The sequence below is a fragment of the Trachurus trachurus genome (assembly GCF_905171665.1).
Source record: "Trachurus trachurus genome assembly, chromosome: 21".
Classification (NCBI taxonomy): domain Eukaryota; kingdom Metazoa; phylum Chordata; class Actinopteri; order Carangiformes; family Carangidae; genus Trachurus; species Trachurus trachurus.
In genome coordinates this window covers 10,252,062-10,270,012 of record NC_139899.1, presented here as the reverse complement: position 1 = coordinate 10,270,012, position 17,951 = coordinate 10,252,062, and the positions used below count along the sequence as shown (strand labels likewise).

At 40.6% G+C, this 17,951-nt stretch overlaps 1 protein-coding gene across 1 annotated transcript in view; it reads right to left on the bottom strand.

The window, feature by feature from the left end:
* Window positions 1–13,900, bottom strand: part of pth2ra (parathyroid hormone 2 receptor a) — a gene marked incomplete at both ends in the record, with an annotated part of 48,247 nt that extends 34,347 nt beyond the window's left edge. The window contains 4 exons of the mRNA XM_083996265.1: window positions 3,713–3,834; window positions 5,576–5,686; window positions 7,235–7,340; window positions 13,814–13,900. Coding sequence (XP_083852391.1) covers window positions 3,713–3,834; window positions 5,576–5,686; window positions 7,235–7,340; window positions 13,814–13,900 — 426 coding nt within the window. The remainder of the gene's footprint in view (window positions 1–3,712; window positions 3,835–5,575; window positions 5,687–7,234; window positions 7,341–13,813) is intronic.
* Window positions 13,901–17,951: the final 4,051 nt, after the last annotated feature.

The following is a 17,951-nucleotide window of genomic DNA, read 5'->3' as shown; positions in this document are numbered from 1 at the left end:
GTGTATTCTTGGACAGGAGATTCCACTGACATGTACCACCCGTTGTCTCACAGATCTACCTTAAGGAATAATAACTACCTTAAGAAGGTGATTGATACCATTTTGAAAATACTGACAATAGCTGCAAAAAAAAAGACAGAAAAAGTAATCACACGTAAATGGTTACAGACCGACCCACCTAGAGTCAACAAATTGTTTTATAAATCATAAAAAGAGATTCATGAGATGGAAAGATTGACTTTTTACTCAGACTGAGAAAGGACAAAATGTTTTTGTTGGAATAAGGAAGGTGGCAAAATGTAATTTTCCTTCCTCATGATAAATGTTCTACAAATGAATTAGAAACCCCTGTTCAAAATCCATACATATTGTATAGAGGTAGAGATGGTGTCAAGTGCCTAGTCATTATGTTTTTTGTACTGTGTTGTATCAAAAGATCAAATTAAATTGAAGGGGTGGCTATACTGTAGCTGTCTCCTTCTATTCATCTTCACAGAGACAGAGCAGATGAGGTATTGCCCCCCTGCAATATGGCTGCTTAGCTAAATAGTGTGAATATAAAAAAGTGACTAGATCAATCATATTAAAGGGACAACGAGGAGTTTCTAATCGGTTATAAAAAAGTCTCACGTTAATGTGGATGAATCTCCGCTACCCACACTTGTTAATGGGCCCATTTTCGATAAATATATCATTCTGTCTCTATGGTTATTTTGTTATTATTAGTGGTGGCGGAGATGCTGGTCGAGCCGACCAGCGTTTCTTTACTTTCAGTTTCGCAACGAGTCATGAGAATAACGCCGCCGAATCTCCGTTTATGGTCGGAACTACGGTGGTATGTGAACCTCTTTGAACCTCTGACTTTAATTATTGATGAATGAAAACATGAGTCTGTCTTGCGCCGGTCAAAAGAATTTTACGGTGCGCGCGGAGGCTCATAAATGTAGTGTGAAAACGCTTCGCTTTTCCAAAACTCCTCGGTGTCCCTTTAACATCAGTGAACATTCTTACCATACGTTTACATTTTAGAATCCCTAATCGGTTTATTATAATGCTCTGTAGTTCCTTTGAGCCTAAAACAAAACAAAAGCTTTTTTAAATCAACACTGCCTCTGATGTGAGGTCAAAAGTTGATGTTGCTTTATAGAGCTAAATGTAGTTGAAGCTATTGCTTTAAAGAAGCTTTTCATCATGTGTTGAAATGTGAATTTGAATCTCAATACCAAAAACCTTGAACACTGTGTCCTTTCATGTGATGAACATACTGCAGCTGTCTTACTTTTCATGCCACTTCCAAAGAACAACTGTGATTGCTCATAGTCATCCATCACAATAGCTCACTGAGAGGATACCGAGTGTTCTTTCAGCTGCGATTCCTACATATGCAAACAACTTACCTTTTTTCTGAATGTGAGAGTATGTATGTGGGTACACATAGCACACACATCCCAAGAAAGGTGTGTAAAGCTGGGTGCTGGACCAGAGGGTAAGTATGAGATGAAAGATGAAGGGCCCTAGTTTGGTGGCGCAGCGCAGGTAGCGCAAGGTAGCGCAGCTGGTCTAATGCAAGTTTCGACCAGCGCAGCCGAGCGCAAAGTCAGATTGGAAGATTGGCAGATCGCGCTGCGCTGAGATAGGCGTGGCGGCGCAGCAGGGGGAGGCGTCACAGATTCAGCTTGGTGCAGTGGAAGTTTTGTGCGAAAATGTCTCGCCGAGGTTGCGCTGAAAGCTCGCCACCTCCAACCAGGTCTAGTCTCAGCGCAGGGCGAAGCGCAGCAGGTGCAGTGGAAGTTTGGCTGACTGACCTGCAGTGCACACACGTCACCAAGACCTCACAGGCAGATCTCCACAGTTCCAGACACATTTCAATGCAATAAATATCCACAATAACCACTATTTAATGCAACTAATGGAATCAACACGTGAATTTATATCTATATAGATTGTCCCGTCACATCTGACGTCAGATCAAAGCAGAGATCAAAGGCTGTGGCACGCGTAATGGAAACTCCACCTGAATTAACACAGCAGGGACGAACTGGCACTGAAAAGCAGCTGTGGATGTCCCAAAAGCAGGACTGAGGGTGGATGACTGCATGTCGCTGCCATGTTGAGATACCACTCTGCCCTTGTGATGATCGCTTTATTTATGTATTTACTTATTAATTCATAGCGCGAGCGACCGCATCAGGCAGCCGCAATGAAAAACAAAACACAAATCTTCATCTCTCTTAGTCCAGTATATAGCCTATACTCAGCATCTCTATCACAGAGAAAAAAGAGAAAAAAAGAGACGGACAGAGAGAGAGAGAGAGAGGAGGACAGAGAGAGAGAGAGAGGAGGACAGAGAGAGAGAGAGAGAGAGAGGAGGACAGAGAGAGAGAGAGAGAGAGGAGGACGGAGAGAGAGAGAGAGAGAGAGCGTCCTTTACGCTGATTTCATCCGTTACGCATGGTGTTTGTTTATGTTGTGATTACACCTCTCATATTGCTTACACACGGTTTGAATAAATGTGAGTTTCTTTATTAGTTTATTAGTTGTTGTGTCTTACATTGGGCAGGGGTTCTCAGTGTATCAGATCAAACCTGATTAAGGATATTTGTATTATTATTAGTAAACTCATTATTGGTCACTCTGAGCTCGGACCTCCGGGGAAACAGCTGTTTCCTCCGGGGAGAGGTTCGGCCTCTGGCGTCGCTGTTTCCTCCGTCCATGTCCAAGTATAAAATGACAAACTTGCAGCGCGCATCACCCGCCGCGCAGTTAAAGGTGAGGAGAGGAGCTCATTTGATTGGTGAAGATCTGACTCGGCTGTGTCAAACCCACTCCACGCCTTTCTCTCCTCCTCCTGTCTCCCTCCCGCCCTGTCTCCTCCCTCTTCGCCGTTTGCGCCGGTGGGAGGGAAGAGGGGAGGGTTTACGCTGGTCTAAGTCTGACTGCGCGGCCCACCAATCTTGCGAAATGGACCTGGTCCACGCCCCGTTGGCGTGGCGAAGCTGCGCTGCACTTAGACTTCGCGCGGTCTACGAGACTAGGGCCCGAAGTCCGCACACCAGAAGTAGCTCCTGCAAGTTTTATTTAAGTGTAATGTTTCGAGCACCAGCCCTTTGTCAGACATGAGAGTGTGAGAAATGCTGGCTGTGTTAAATTAGTTCTTTGGTTGTTGACTGTTCGGGGCGACAGTGGCGTCCAATAACCAGAGGGTTAGCGGTTCGATTACCGCTCTGTCCCAGTTGCTGTCGTAGTGTCCTTGGGCAAGACACCTTACCCAACTTGCCTCGAGTGAATGCGTATGAATGATCATGGTGGTGGTCGGTGGTGCTGTTTGGCGCATATTGGCAGCCACACTTTCATCAGTCTGCCCCAGGGCAGCTGTGGCTACACACGTAGCTTACCACCACCGGTGTGAATGTGTATGAATGAATAATGGTTTCTGTAAAGCGCTTTGGGTGTTGGGTGAAAAGCGCTATATAAATGTAATCCATCGTTATTATTATTATTATTATTATTCTTTACTTATGTTGTATGTTTATCTTAATGTTGGCAGTGGTTTTGTAGCTTATTTGAACCTTCACATATCGTCATCAGGTTTTTAGAATAAATTTATGTGGCTGATGTTTTATAGTCCCTGGCCTGATGTAATACTTTGGAATATTGGATTAGCTTGTTAACCAAATCAGCTGCAGCTTCAATATTTTACATTCATACTCACTCTCTCTTCTTCATCATCTGGCTGCAGGAAGCGCAGACACTCTGAGTAGTTGGTCCACGTTTTGTTCCAACGGTCCACAAACACCCAGGAACCGTTGACATCACACTTTCTGTAAGCATGTCCTGAAAAAACATATATTCAAATGATTTTTAGACATTACCAATACATTTCAGGGTAAAGGAATGTGATGATAATTTCATTTCATTCAAAAACAAGAACTATTGCTACACTGCTACTGTATATTTTGTGTTATTTAAAGCAGGGGTGTTAAAGTTAATGGTTGAATTTCATTTAGCTGTTTCAGGTTTTGTGCATGTTTAAATAGAACAGTATCTTCATTGATTCATTCATACATTCATTTATGCATTTTACCCTGGTATTTCCTACTAAGACAATAAAAATGGCTAGGACTATAAAATGATTTCCTTAAAGAAATCTAATATAATTTAAGTTCTTGTGTTGACCTAATACGCAGTACTGAAGACATGTACTTGGCCCTGCTATGGATCCATGAGTGGTTAGAGCAGTTATGGTCTGGCTTTAAATATAGGTTTGGCAACTTAACATTCATTCCTGACCTCTACTCCAGCACAATTTAACAAAAAGAGGCTTGTTCGTGCTGCCTACCAATGTTATATAAGGGGTTGATTTAAAGGGATAGTTCACCCTAGAATGATATTTCGCTCATTATCTACTCACCCTCATGTTGACTAAGGGCTGGAAGAATTATCAGAGTCCACCGTCCCTTCTCTTAGTTACAGGGGGTCTCGGCGTAGCAGTGAATTTCAATGCAACGGTTGCAAAGGGACACCGGAGCTCTTCGTAAAAAAACACACACAAAAAATTTGCGTGATTCGCAGTAACCGCAATGACGCCGGCGCAAATCACGCGATATTTGGACGGACCAGGAAGAGGAGAAGAAGAAGAAGACGAGAAGCTTCCGCTACAAACAAGCTTAAAATATAGACTTATTTAATTTTTTTTCGGGACAATTACGCAATTTGGGGCTTCAGCACAAGACGGACATTACATACGAGCATCATGGAGGTATTTGGATGTTTTTTTGTGTGTGTTTTTTTACGAAGAGCTCCGGTGTCCCTTTGCAACCGTTGCATTGAAATTCACTGCTACGCCGAGACCCCCTGTAACTCAGAGAAGGGACGGTGGACTCTGATAATTCTTCCAGCCCTTAGTCAACATGAGGGTGAGTAGATAATGAGCGAAATATCATTCTAGGGTGAACTATCCCTTTAATAAGATCAGACATGTTTTGCCTGTTTGTGCGAGAGTGAGAAATCAGTTATGGTCAAAATTTGTTGTGGTTTCCGAATGATGGGAAACAATGAGATAAAAAAAAAAAACAGACACGATGTAGTCTCTGGATAATTTCTTTTCCTGGGCATCACATTTTCCTGACATGTGCAAACGGCTTGACAAATATGGATGCATGTGGCCACTGTGCAAATTCCCAGGGGAGAGCATGTGCCCTGGATATAGACTGAGCCCTGAATGTTTACAAAGTCTCGCCCCGCCCTTGATCTCAGCCCCATAGTGTGAACTAAGAATACTTAGAATCTACAGTATTTGCATACAGAAAACAACAAGGATAATCCAAACACTGATCATGACCAGGTTAGGGTTAAGGTTAGGGTTAGTGTGTATGTGCATAAGGTAACCACTTATCATGTGTAAGTGTAACATATTTAAAATGCAAAAATGGAACAATGGCTTGTGATTTATAAACATTCAGACTTTTGTGCAAGTGAGCCATGTTGCATAATTAATTTTCACATTTAGAGTTCCTCACAGTCCTCAGTGTTCTCAGTGATGTAATACTGAAAATATAAAGCCAGGTAGGTAAACCTTTGTGATTGAAGTCATAGATGTAAGACGGGCAGGAAACCTTGGTAACCAGCCCTGGGGAGCCACGGGGCCAACAGATAAGACCATCCCAGTCTGGAGGGCATACCTCATCTGCAGTGAAAAGGAGAGGAAGTAGATTTAAGGTGATCTATAAACCTTTGCTGAAAAAGTGTACTGATAGGTTTATTTGCTCTATGGCCTAATCAGTCTGTGTTGTGGCAGCGGCTCTGACAAATTATTTCTAATTACAGTTAATATACCTTACATCTTAAATCTGCACTTGCCACTGGTTGCTTGATGATAAACTCCAGGCCAAGGTTATTTCCTAAATGCCAAATGTGGTCTTTAACAAAAGCCATGTAATTGTTGTGTTAGTGTAATTGATACCTTTATAATAAAAATATGTCTTGAATATTGAATGAGTCTCTCTGTCTCCTCTAAATGTATTCTCATAGTCTAATTGAATCTGTCTGTGACTCACAGTGACAGATCAGAAGCAAGTGAAATTTACTCTGACAGATGTGATGCGATAAATAACACTGAACAAAATGTTCATGTTTTGCACTGACTAGACAAGAACTGGTGTGTCGTCTGCTGGAGCACGAAAGGGTTAATAGTTGCTCTGAACAGCCTTATACTGACATTTAAACACAGACATTTAAATGTGTTATGTTATTCAGTACATAAAATGTCACCATTTCTAAAATAGCATAGGAGGTGTCACTGAATCTCAGCTAATATCCGTAAAATCGCCCCAGAATCCACATTTCTCTGAACCCTCTATATATTTAAGATAACTGTTACCAACACTTGTTTTTAAGCCCATTTATAAGCTATCATGAAGTCTAACATCGACCTCAGCTATTTCATACACCCAAATGGTGCAGCTCGGACACATCCTCAGTGATGAACCCAGGGTCATAGGATGTTTCGGGTCTCAGATCATCAGACACCCTCTCCTGGGGGGTGTCTGTGACCCTGAGACAGAAGAAGATAACTGTTATCAACACTTGTTTCAGGCCCATTTATTAGCTATCATGAAGTCTAACATCGACCTTATAATGACTCAGATTTTAATTCACTTGAACTCCAACATTAATGGAAAGTGGAAGTGAACTACTGAACTCCCCTCTGCTGACTCACCTTTTAGCGTCTAACATATTGCATTGCAAAAAAATGAGAAAAAAACAAAAAAACAATTGCAGAACTCATGCTATTCGCTCACTAATACAGTAAATATTGACAAATCAATCAAAATCAATATTAGTCAGTTAATAGAGGTATTCTGTGGCTGGCTGCTAAATGGATCATTTTAGTGGATAATAGTTCCAAATTTAAGAGTGGTTTTGTGATAGGATGTACAGTCGCTGTAGCTTTGATGATGAAGTTCAGCATGAGAATCTGTACCTCAGGCTGTATCACACTCAAACTCAAAATTGATGGTCCAATCATAGAGACCTTAATAGACCTGCTAGGTTTTGGATTTGGAAGCGGAAGTGGTTTGTAACTTTCCTGAGTACAGTGAAGAATATACCAGTGCTGTTGTTGACAGGTTGGCACAGACTGTGAAAAAAAACTGAACTGAAAAAAAGACAGATTATGTTTAAATGATTTTATGTTAAAGATTAGAAAAAAGGACTTTGTGTACACATATTGTACCTGTGGCCTCTGCATCAATGTTGGAGAGGTTCTGGTGGCACTGCAGTTTGATTTCATAAAGGATGTACATCTGCTCCTGTGCAGAGAGTGGACCATCGAACCCCATCTGTGGAGCACAACAAACAAGATCAGATCTTTGATCCTTGTACGTGTGTATAACACCACTGCCTGAAAATTGGCTTTTAAATCACTGTTGAGCTGCCTTGCCACACGTCTGCTGCTGATGGTCAGCCCATCATTTCGAAAGTTGTGACAATATAGTGGCTGGATGCAGTGGGTTACATTGCATATTTTTAATTCTTCTGTTAACTAAACATAGTGTGAACTTATTGGCTTTCTGTCCATCCTACATTACTGGTGTAACATCCAATGGTGCACATCCCAATTTCTGACACGTGTGCACAATATGTGTTGCCATGCAAAGATGGCAACAGTAAACAGCAATGCTGTCCAAAGTTAAAATAGTTTAACTTTTTACCGTCGACTGCATAAGAATTCACAACCAGATGTGACGTTTTAGAGGGAATTTAACAAGTTTCAGTTTGCAATGCAATATCAAGAGAAATGAGAATTATATCGGCATATAGCTATGATAATTATGTTGTAAACAGTACGCCATCGGCATAGCAACATATTGTCACATGTGCGTCGTTCTGTCATCCTGCCCATTCTGTTGGGCCGCCTGTTTGTTTTTTTGCGTTCTGTCTCATGGCTGTAGTCCGTGTGCCATCTCCCTTCTGCTGGATTCCATCCATGTGAATGCAGCAGTCAGCTGCACATGCATGCTGATGAGCTCCTGATGGCTACAGTGCACTCATGTCACTGTCATGGAATTCTAGCGTGATTCAAAGCGCCCAAACTGTGCCAAGAAGACATTCCCCCTCACAAGCAAGTCCATCTGACCTCACCATATGTGTGTCTAAGCAGAAATCAAGACTCATCAGGCCAGGCCGGTTGTTTTAGTCATTAGCTTCAAATCTTTAATATAAATTGTGCACCTAAATGTTCTGCTTGTGCTCATAAAATTGTTAGTAAATTTTTAGTAAAAAAAAGTTGGTCTGGACTGGAGTCTTTATTCTCAGCCAACAGGTGAGAGAATTGACATCTTCTTTTGTTCACCATAGTTGTAAAGAGAGGTTTTCTGAGTCAAGAGTGGCCTTTCTGTCATTGTTACATTGGCCTTTCTGTCATTGTGTACTATTGGGGTTGAATGGAGTTGTAACAGTCATCTCCAGCCATTCCCTGACCATTTTTCTTTGAGGTCTCTTTTCAGCAAGACATTGATGTCTACAGAGCTGCCATTCACAATGTTTTTTCTTTTACTTTTACAGATTGTTGTGTGTGAAAATGCAAAATTATCAGTTTCTGAAATACACAAAGCCCTTCTGGGTCCAACAATTCGGTCATGGTCCAGGGCACTGCGAACATTTTTTGTATTGATAAACGGTAACTAAACATTAGCTTTGGGAGCAGGTGAATAGGTAGTGTAGTCTGGTTTGGTACAAAACCAGGGTGTACCACTTTGTGGTTGTGTGCCTCAGCCAGCAAGTCATGTAAAATATGTCCACAATCTCCCCTTCTGTTCCTGAGTTACTGTGTTGAGTAATGCCCAAAAGCACAAACACATTGGTCTTTATAATAAACACTCTCTCTATTTCAGATCATTTTTGTCCTTGATAAAAACGTTTAACAGTGTGACCAATTAAGTTTAATGCCAGTTTGTGATATCGGTCTGGTGTCTTAGCCATCTAAACCTTGGTTGTTCACCTTATTGTCCTCTGAGTGTCATCAGTTAGGAAACTGTGAAGGAGGGTATCATTTTAATGACTGTCTGTTTACTCAGCTCCATCTGTAAAACCATCTGACAGACAGTTTGAAAGCAGACTGAATGACGTAAGGTCATCAGTACAATTTTGTCTTATTATGAGCTTGAGAATTAACATAATGCTGTTCCCGCAATAAAAGCAAATCTTGGTGTCATAAAAGATCCATTTCAAACTTTAAGACCATGATTTGATACTTTTAACACCAGTATCATCTCTGCTGGTTTCTCTTTGAGAGTATGACCCTGCATCACTAAAGCAATGCTAAAGGACTTTTCTATTGCAGTTTGAACCAATTTGGAGATCTACTTGCAATGAAAAACTCAAGTTCATTATAAAGATAACATCAGTCATTCTTGCCCCTAACTGCATTCCTAATCTATTCCAACAGCTTCTACATACAAAGCCAGGCATAAGGCATGATGCAGCATGCAGCATTAAACGAATAATGGGGCAAGATTTGCCACTCTAGCCCAGACACTACAGACACGACAACAGTTTGGCTATCACAGTCACATAAATCACATCCTTATCTAATCCAAAAGAGAAAGGAGGTATATGTATGTATTTTATTTGTTTTTTTTTTTAAATATATACAGTATTATTATTATTAAATCAAGACAATTACCCATTTGTCTTACATTCACACTGCATCACAAGAAATTACTTTTTAAACTTTTTCATAAGTGGAATCACCCAGAAGGGTTTCATATTATCTAAAGAGGAAATGGAAAAAGCCAAGACTTACAACATTTGAGAACATTTAAGAAACTTGTGGAGTAGAGACAGCTCGGGCCACCCCCACATCTATAATGTCAGGTCAATAAACAGACTTTGAGGTGTTAACAAACAAGACATTTGTGTTTAGCCTTTGTAACAGTCAAGTAGACATCCTCTCTATTTGTATGACAATTTAATTTGATAAATAAACTGAAAATCTGAAGGTCATGATTATGGATTCAAGCTGTCTCCTCACTAGCCAGACAAGGAAAGTGACATTTGCTTTATAGTACAAAGTTAAAAATATGAACTGAGGTTTGAAATAAGACTTTTTTTTGTACAAATCATGCATATCAATTAGATTTTACAGACTCTAACCATTGATAACAAAGGAAGAGGATGTTTTTTAAGTGTATGCCATTTCTCAGCAGTGGTTATTATAGTAAGTTTCTTTGATGTTGTTTCTCAGATCTCTTATTATGGAACAGTTATGGCTTTTTTTCTTTCTTTTTTTCAAAAGATAAACATTTGTAGTGGTCATGTTCTGTAATTCAAATATGTTGTCATGGCTAAGGAAATATCACCATCTTGGTTAACTGCTGGGCACGTCAAATTTGACCTCAAGCACAAGATGGGATGTGTTTACCAAAACTATCATTTTCATGTAATCACCATCTTTCCCTGACTGCTTTTGCAGCCTTAACCACACACAAGACACACATACACACACCCCAGTCTAGGGAATCAAAGTCATATGGTTTGTACACCCACCATCTACCCCAAACATCTCCCTGTGGCTCTGCAGCGCAAGAACACAAAAAAGCAAAACAACGTTTAAACAGCAGTTACATTTTCTCGAAAACATATCAAGCAATGCCATTTAAACTTAACTTCCAGGAGACAGGGTTGCACAATGAGATAAGGAGAGAGGTTGAGGGGAAGAGAGGAGAGAAGTTTTAATTACAGAGGTAGAGGGTGAGCTGTTGTTTCTTCACGGTTATCTTGGTGCAGGCACCCACACAACAAGGATTCCAGCACAGAGGTAAATTTGCTGTCAGTCTCAAATAACACAGTGTTTATGTGGATGAGCTTCGTCCCTTTATCATTAAAAAAAGCAATTGCCATGGAATACTTAGATTCAGCCTGTGGTGTGTTTCTTCATGCTTTACAACTGATTGTCTCAAATTGAATCTCTTCTTGAATATCTTATTGAAGTGGCAGAAACATGTACAATATGTACAATTAGTGCCAAGTATGATTTTTTTAATACATATATTTCGAAGTGCTCTGAACTTTAAATTGTTTGCAATGTAAATGTTTTTTCACAAAACATTTACTTTAGAAATCACAGCTCCTCAACAACCTATTCATAGGCAAATATTACGATGGCTGCAGGCAAAAGCAATGCTGTACTTTCAAAGGCGTCAAGGTTCTAATTTTCATGTCTGCATGTCTAAATGTCAGGAGCATACATTTCTACACCAACTCTTTCCTAAAGTCATAAGACAAATTTAACCTACCATACAACATGTGCACGGTGACTGCAAGATCAAGAGGGAGCCACATCTAAGAGGATTAACAAAAATGAATTTTAAGAATGAGTCCCATTTAGTGTAAATGCTTTATGAAAAAGACATTGGGCTTGCAAGCTGCAGCTGTTGCAGCAGTGATTCCAGCTGCTACAGCACCAGGGTCAGTTTATTAATTAAACTGTGACCTAAAATTGCACAATCCTCAGGCCCCATGTATGTAACTTACCAATTCAGGCAGCCAAGGCTGCTTTTGTTGTGACTCTAGGCTTCTGAATCGCTGCCCATGTCCACTTTGCTCAGTGATTCAAACAGATCATCATCTGGACAATTGCAGAAGGCATGAATGAAACAGATGCAGCTGTGAAGGTTGTTGTCTCCATAAGACTTACAGATAGAACAACTTCGAAGTGGGTTCATTTTGAACATGAACCTAACCTTTACTCCTACAGTACCCTGACCTGTTATCTTTGCCTGCCCTTACCACATCCAACAAAGCAAATGTAAATGTTGCTGGCAGAAGAGACTCTCCCCTGGTTTGATTAAGCAAAAGATGAACATGAGTGCAACAAAACTGAACCTATGTTTGAATAAATCATAAAGCACTATTGAGAGAGCCCTCTAGTGACAAACATGGGAAGGCAAGGCAAGGCATGGCAATTTTATTTGTATAACCCATTTTTACAGTTTGTCTCAAAGGGCTTTACATGGCATCATAACAACACCCTCTGCCCTTAGAAGTATCCCTGTAGCCAGAGGGTGAATCATACAGTGAGGGAAGATATTGTTTTAATTCCTTACCCCTGCCCCCACTCCAACCCCACCTCCACCCCAGTAAACTGAATGTTGTCTCACATGCAAGTGTGGGACCATGTGATCCTGCATCGGTCTGGATGCATTTTTATTTTTCTGACCACATTTCATGATTCAGAAATTAGAAAAACAAGAATATTTAAATGCATTGGTTGAGTTTTTTTTTCAGAATTATTCATAATCATTCTTTGATTTGCTATCCATCCTATCAGCCAGTTTAACATGCGTTGTGCTGTCATTGCATTTGAGTCCTTGTAGTATGTTTTTAAAGGACTCCTATCTATCATTCATTTTAGTGGATAATGCTGCTCAAGGCGCTGTCCATGGTGCTGATAATAAAGAAGACTCTTCAGGATTCATTTTAACAAATCACAGTAGTAAGATAGAGGAAACCACTCTCAAATTGGAGATTCCACTTGACTCTGACACCAGACGAGCATGATTATCAGTCAGTGTTCTTTCAAGAGTCAGTAGCTCAGATATTTCTTTTGTTGCATTTTATTACAACCAGAGTTCAAAAGAAACCACATCTAAAAGTAACCTTTCATCACTCCGGGGGTGTTTGTATACTCGCTCTAGGAGTTCACATCATGTATCATATCACTTATGAATCTAATGATACATTATAAATGTCCATTAGATGCTGGATCTATTAGATATAAAACTCAACTCAACAATCAAATAATGAAAGACAAACTGGCTGACAGTATTAATATAACTCCTTAACAGTCCAACTGGAAATAAACGACTTGTTCTGATGACTGATAAAAAGGACTGGGGGAAAAGAGAATGATGTTGGCTAGATATCAACAGGTTATGTTGCAAAAACGTGGAGAAGCAGAAATCAGAAAAGAATATCATACAAAATGACTCATAAGGTAATTCCCTGGTAAAGGTGTTACACATGCCTGAAAGCACAAAAAGAACACAATAGGCACCTAATAAATTGAGGATTAAATGTCTTGTGCAATCACAGACAAATACCTTACTGGAGCCTGAAGGATGTTTCAGGGAAGGGGAAGCTAAAAACTCAGCCTTTACAGATATTCTAGACTCATTTGTAATTGGCAATTTCCCCCAAAACAACATGTTCTTAAGAAATTGGGAAAAGCAACTCATCTGCTTTACACAATGTGTGCAGAGGGAGGGGTACCCTAATACCCTAATAAACTCTGGGACGCGTTTAGCGTGATGTAGGCTATTATCTTTCTTGGGCTTCATGAATCCCTGCAGACACTCAAAGGCACAGTGAAAAGCACATGGAAGTTACAACGTGAATATGCGACAGCTAATGACTCATACCAGTGTGTCTTTGACAGCGACTTCGTCTCTTTGCTCTAGAGGCTGAAAACCTCTGATACAAAATAGGATCTTGCTGCCTACAGGAGGAGCACATATAAACCAAACTGTAACTCTCATATCAGCTGTTTGCTCTTCGCTTTACTGACTGCGTCTGTTGGCAGTGTCGCAGGTGAAGTGAGCCGTGTGACTGCATCTTGTCACCTTTTTATTTTCTCCCTGACGGCGATTCTTCCAGTTGTTTTTGTCGGACCTCTCCAAATAGCCCATGTTATAACAATATAATAGTATTACAATAAGGCTCAGTAGAGGCTTACTATTATGTAGCTACACCACTAATGGTGAAAATATCGACCGCTGTGGTGCAATCAGTTGTCCAGTTAATGTTTGCTTACCTGTGCTTCAACCGACATCCAGCAAAGGAAAAAGTTCATGAGCAATATCCAAGAGAGCAACTTCATAGTTCCCCTGTCTGCCGTCATCTCCAGCAGCGTCACAATAACACTGACCGTTCATTTGAATTCCAACAACTTCATGTTTTACATAAACATCGCCTTTGTCACAGCTTCACATATTTATGAAGTTTAATCGCCAGTTGTCCAGAAGGACGCAGCAAAGCGGCTCATCAGATTCCACGTGGCTCCCCCCCATCCACGCAGATCCTCGCAGAGATGAGTCGGTCACCGTGTCATAGCCTATAGCAGAGGATGAGCCCAGTGAGCTCTCAAGATCGCCGTGATGTGACACGTGAGGAGTGTGGTGTGCTTCCCGTTAACGTACGGTAAACTTTTGTCTGCTCTAGTGCTCTCTGCCACAGAGTTGCGGTGACTTACTGCTGCCTCCACCTGTTTTTGTACCGCTCACATGACAGCACGTGATCCCCTCGCGCAGTAATTCATGACGCGCTATATTATCAAAGCGGACGGGGCACCCACTGGGTCCCCTGCGTCATTTATGGCAGAAGCGCTTTTCATGTGTTTTTGTTCAATAGACTATAAAATAAATTTAGTTTTTTTGAGATCCCCGGGGCAGAGACGTGGGCTGCTCAGCGAACACAATGGAGGTGAACGGTACAGGTCCCCTCTCCCTCATCAAACTCATCAAATACATAATCCAACAACTCCAAAACATTCTTGTGGACAAGTTGTGACCTGCATTCCCCACGCTATGAAGTAATCATGTAACATTATGAGACAGAGTGATTTCAAAAGCAAGTAATAGTTCCTATTTGCTTCGTCATAGGCTAATCTTACATCATTTTATAGGCTATGATTATTTCAAATATGCCCAGCTGTGCTAACAATGAGAGAATATGATTTTCTGTGTGTGAGAACTGTATGTGTTATACATGGAAAACAGACCTACTTTTCATGCCTAAATATGTGTTTCACAATCATAGGTCACAATGCATTCAGTCAATGTGTTCCTTCCTCGGTTTCAGAGCAGCAGTGAGAACACACAGTAGGAGTAACTTTGTTTTGCTCGTAAAATTCATATAGGCTAGCGAACTCGTTCAAGAGTGTGCATCCAGCACATGTATCTGTCTTTTTAGCTAATAGAGCCATCCAAACAAAATTCAGATTTAGCATGTGTGTATAATTGATATTTTGCTAGTGACCTGATGATATAGGACCAGAAATTCTTCTTTCATCGGTTACCTGTGATTGGACCTGTCCTGATAAATGTTAAGCTAATTTAAATGAACTGCACTTAGATTTCAACTGAGATTGACAGTAAAATAAGTCCCTTTTCTATGGTTGAATCATTGCACAATAACTTTTCCATGGTTGAAACAATACATATTTTAATATTTAAAGCAGAAGTACAAATATATCACTTACTTCTGCTTTATATAGGCTATATCTTCCGACAGCAATCACTTACATAGTGTTTGGACCGAAACACGGGTCTGTCAGTCCCTCTGCTCTGCTCTGAGCCGAGGAAAAAACATTTCTCGTATCCTACAGTTTTTATCCAAGGAGGAGAGAGAACGGCATGCAGGGCTGTGTGTGCAGCCAAGGGACGCCGTGAATGTGGTGACGTAGGGACGAGGACTGTTGTGGTGCGTTCAAGGCAGCCCGTAACTTGTGTTTTTCCGACCTGTGAAGTCGATCTGGTACGAGTTCACGGGTCGGAAGTTACGAGTGGCCGTTATAGTGACTTTCACAGGTAAAACAGGTCGGAAAAACACGAGTGGGTTGCCTGGAACGCTACAAAGTCGTAAGTTGTGACTTGAAGCTGTAATTTACGGTTTCAAAAGCCTGCCTGGAACGCAGCATTAGCCAAAACGACCGGATCGCTTACTTCTGCTTTAATTGGGCATTTTCAAGGAGAAAAAACAGCTGCAACACCATGGTCAACAGTTTCACAATAAAATTATATTCAACTTACCATGGTATGTTAAATCAAGCCGTATTATTTTTTAAGTGTATTCCTTCCATTAAGTGTTTGAAGTGGCAGTGGTGCTGAAGAAGCTGTCCATGGTGCTGACAAGGCAGGATAAAACAGCAGCCCAATTCAATTCAATTCGAAAAATGTGTTTGTTAGAGGACAACCACTTCTCAGCACAGATGAGATCAATTTGGAGGGATCTTTCGATTTCAGACCTGTTAGCACTATATGTGTAACTATAACACTGTGTCGCTGGCACTAGATACTTGTAGACCCCTTTCTCAGTAGTTAGGAAACCAGACTGACTTCCATTAAAGGTGACACACTGATATCTGTTATGGAGGTATAACCAAGCAGAGGCTGCTCTGACAGCAGCTGTGGAGTGGCAGCTGAACCGGCTGGAGAGCACAGCGACCCACGTCCTTTTTTTTTTAGCAGCCATATATGTCTGAGTATTTTTGTCCTCTGATCTTCCTTCATGGGACCGCACTGCATAACTGGCACATCCTGTAAGTCCTCCTGTGTAACTATTTGCTGTGAAATATGACTGAATGTCACAGTTTAACTCCAATAATACATACTGAGGCTTTAAGTCAAGAAAAATAGCACCAGTGAGTTTACCATTCAACAGTGATCACATCATTGGTGAATTTGAACAGAGCTGTGGTTGTAGCGATTAGGCCTGAACACAGACTGGCTAGGGGATAAGAGGTTGAAAGCTGAGACATACTGTAATGTGATAGCTGATTAAAGAGTAAATAAATAAATAAAAAAGTGCCTCCAATATGCAGGAAGCTTACCTTAGGGTGGGCAGTGATAAGGAATAAAGTTTGAGGATGGGACGTCTTCATGAGGGGAAAACTTGTGATCAAAGGGTTTGATTGGACAGTTGAGGTGATGAAACCTCACCCTTTCATCACCCTTTCACCTGGGTTGTAACATTGCTGTGCAACAATGCTGAAATATCAGTTGAATGACAACAGAGACAGAACACTTTTTAAGTTTGACAGCTTGCGAATAATTGGCTCAGGGCGAGTGTGTTATGTTACTGTATGGGTTAATGAAGACAACAATGAGTTGAGGGAGTTTAGAAATAGCAGGAAATTGAGCTACTCACCTTAAAGGCATGAATGCACAAGAAGATAGTTTTTCTGACTGAGCTGTTGCTAAGCTTCAGAGTTGTTGAGTTGTGAGTTTTTTTTTCCTCTAGTAGCAGCCTTGTGCCGTGTTGTGTTTTTAATTTAAAAAGAAAAAAAATCCTGGCATCGTAAAATACCGTACTCGTGATTTGACACCGCAAAGGTCATCCGGGACATTAAGATCATCACACACCAGACTCAAATTTCATCTACACAGCCTCATTGCTCAGTGCTTGCACCATTGCAAGTTATTTATTAGGAACAGGAAAGGTAAGCATGCTGAACAAGAAATTGAGGCTCATGGTCTTTAAAAAGCCACTGGAATTTTAACAAACAAACAACATTCTATCTTTAACTGGCTTGTGCGACAGGATTACACCTCTCATATTAATATATAAAAAGTATAGGGTAAATTTCAGTGAAAAATGGTCCCTGCTGACCTCTTCTTTAAAAGCTTTCTAATTATGTTGCAGAGAAAACCAGAAACCTGCACATGTGAGCAGAGCATGCCTTATCTAATTGATAAGCTAATACATGTATTGCACATACCAGAACATCACACTGCGTGCAATGTCTTATTCAGACGATAGTTGCTGATGTCATGCAGCTGTCAAATGACATCTGTGGGCCAGCATCAATCCAGTATGGATGGGTGTGAAATAGAGAAAGGCAGACCTTGGGATACTGGGGGTATGCACATGTCTCGCATGAATAACAGTTTGAATAGTCTATGATTGTTGTATAATTTTATTACAAAAGGCTCTTTTTTAAGATAAACCAGTAGAAAAGCTCAATCTGCTTATGTCTTTGTGAGTCATCAGAGTTCAGCATCCCAAAAAGACATCATAACAGTGCCGGAGGCTGTATCCATAAAATACAAAGTGGTAAGAACCCATTGAGTGCTTGTTAGAAAGTCTCTGTAAACCCCCTCTTGAAGCTTTGTTGCACATACCTTAGAATAGAATAGAATAGAATAGAATAGAATAGAATAGAATAGAATAGA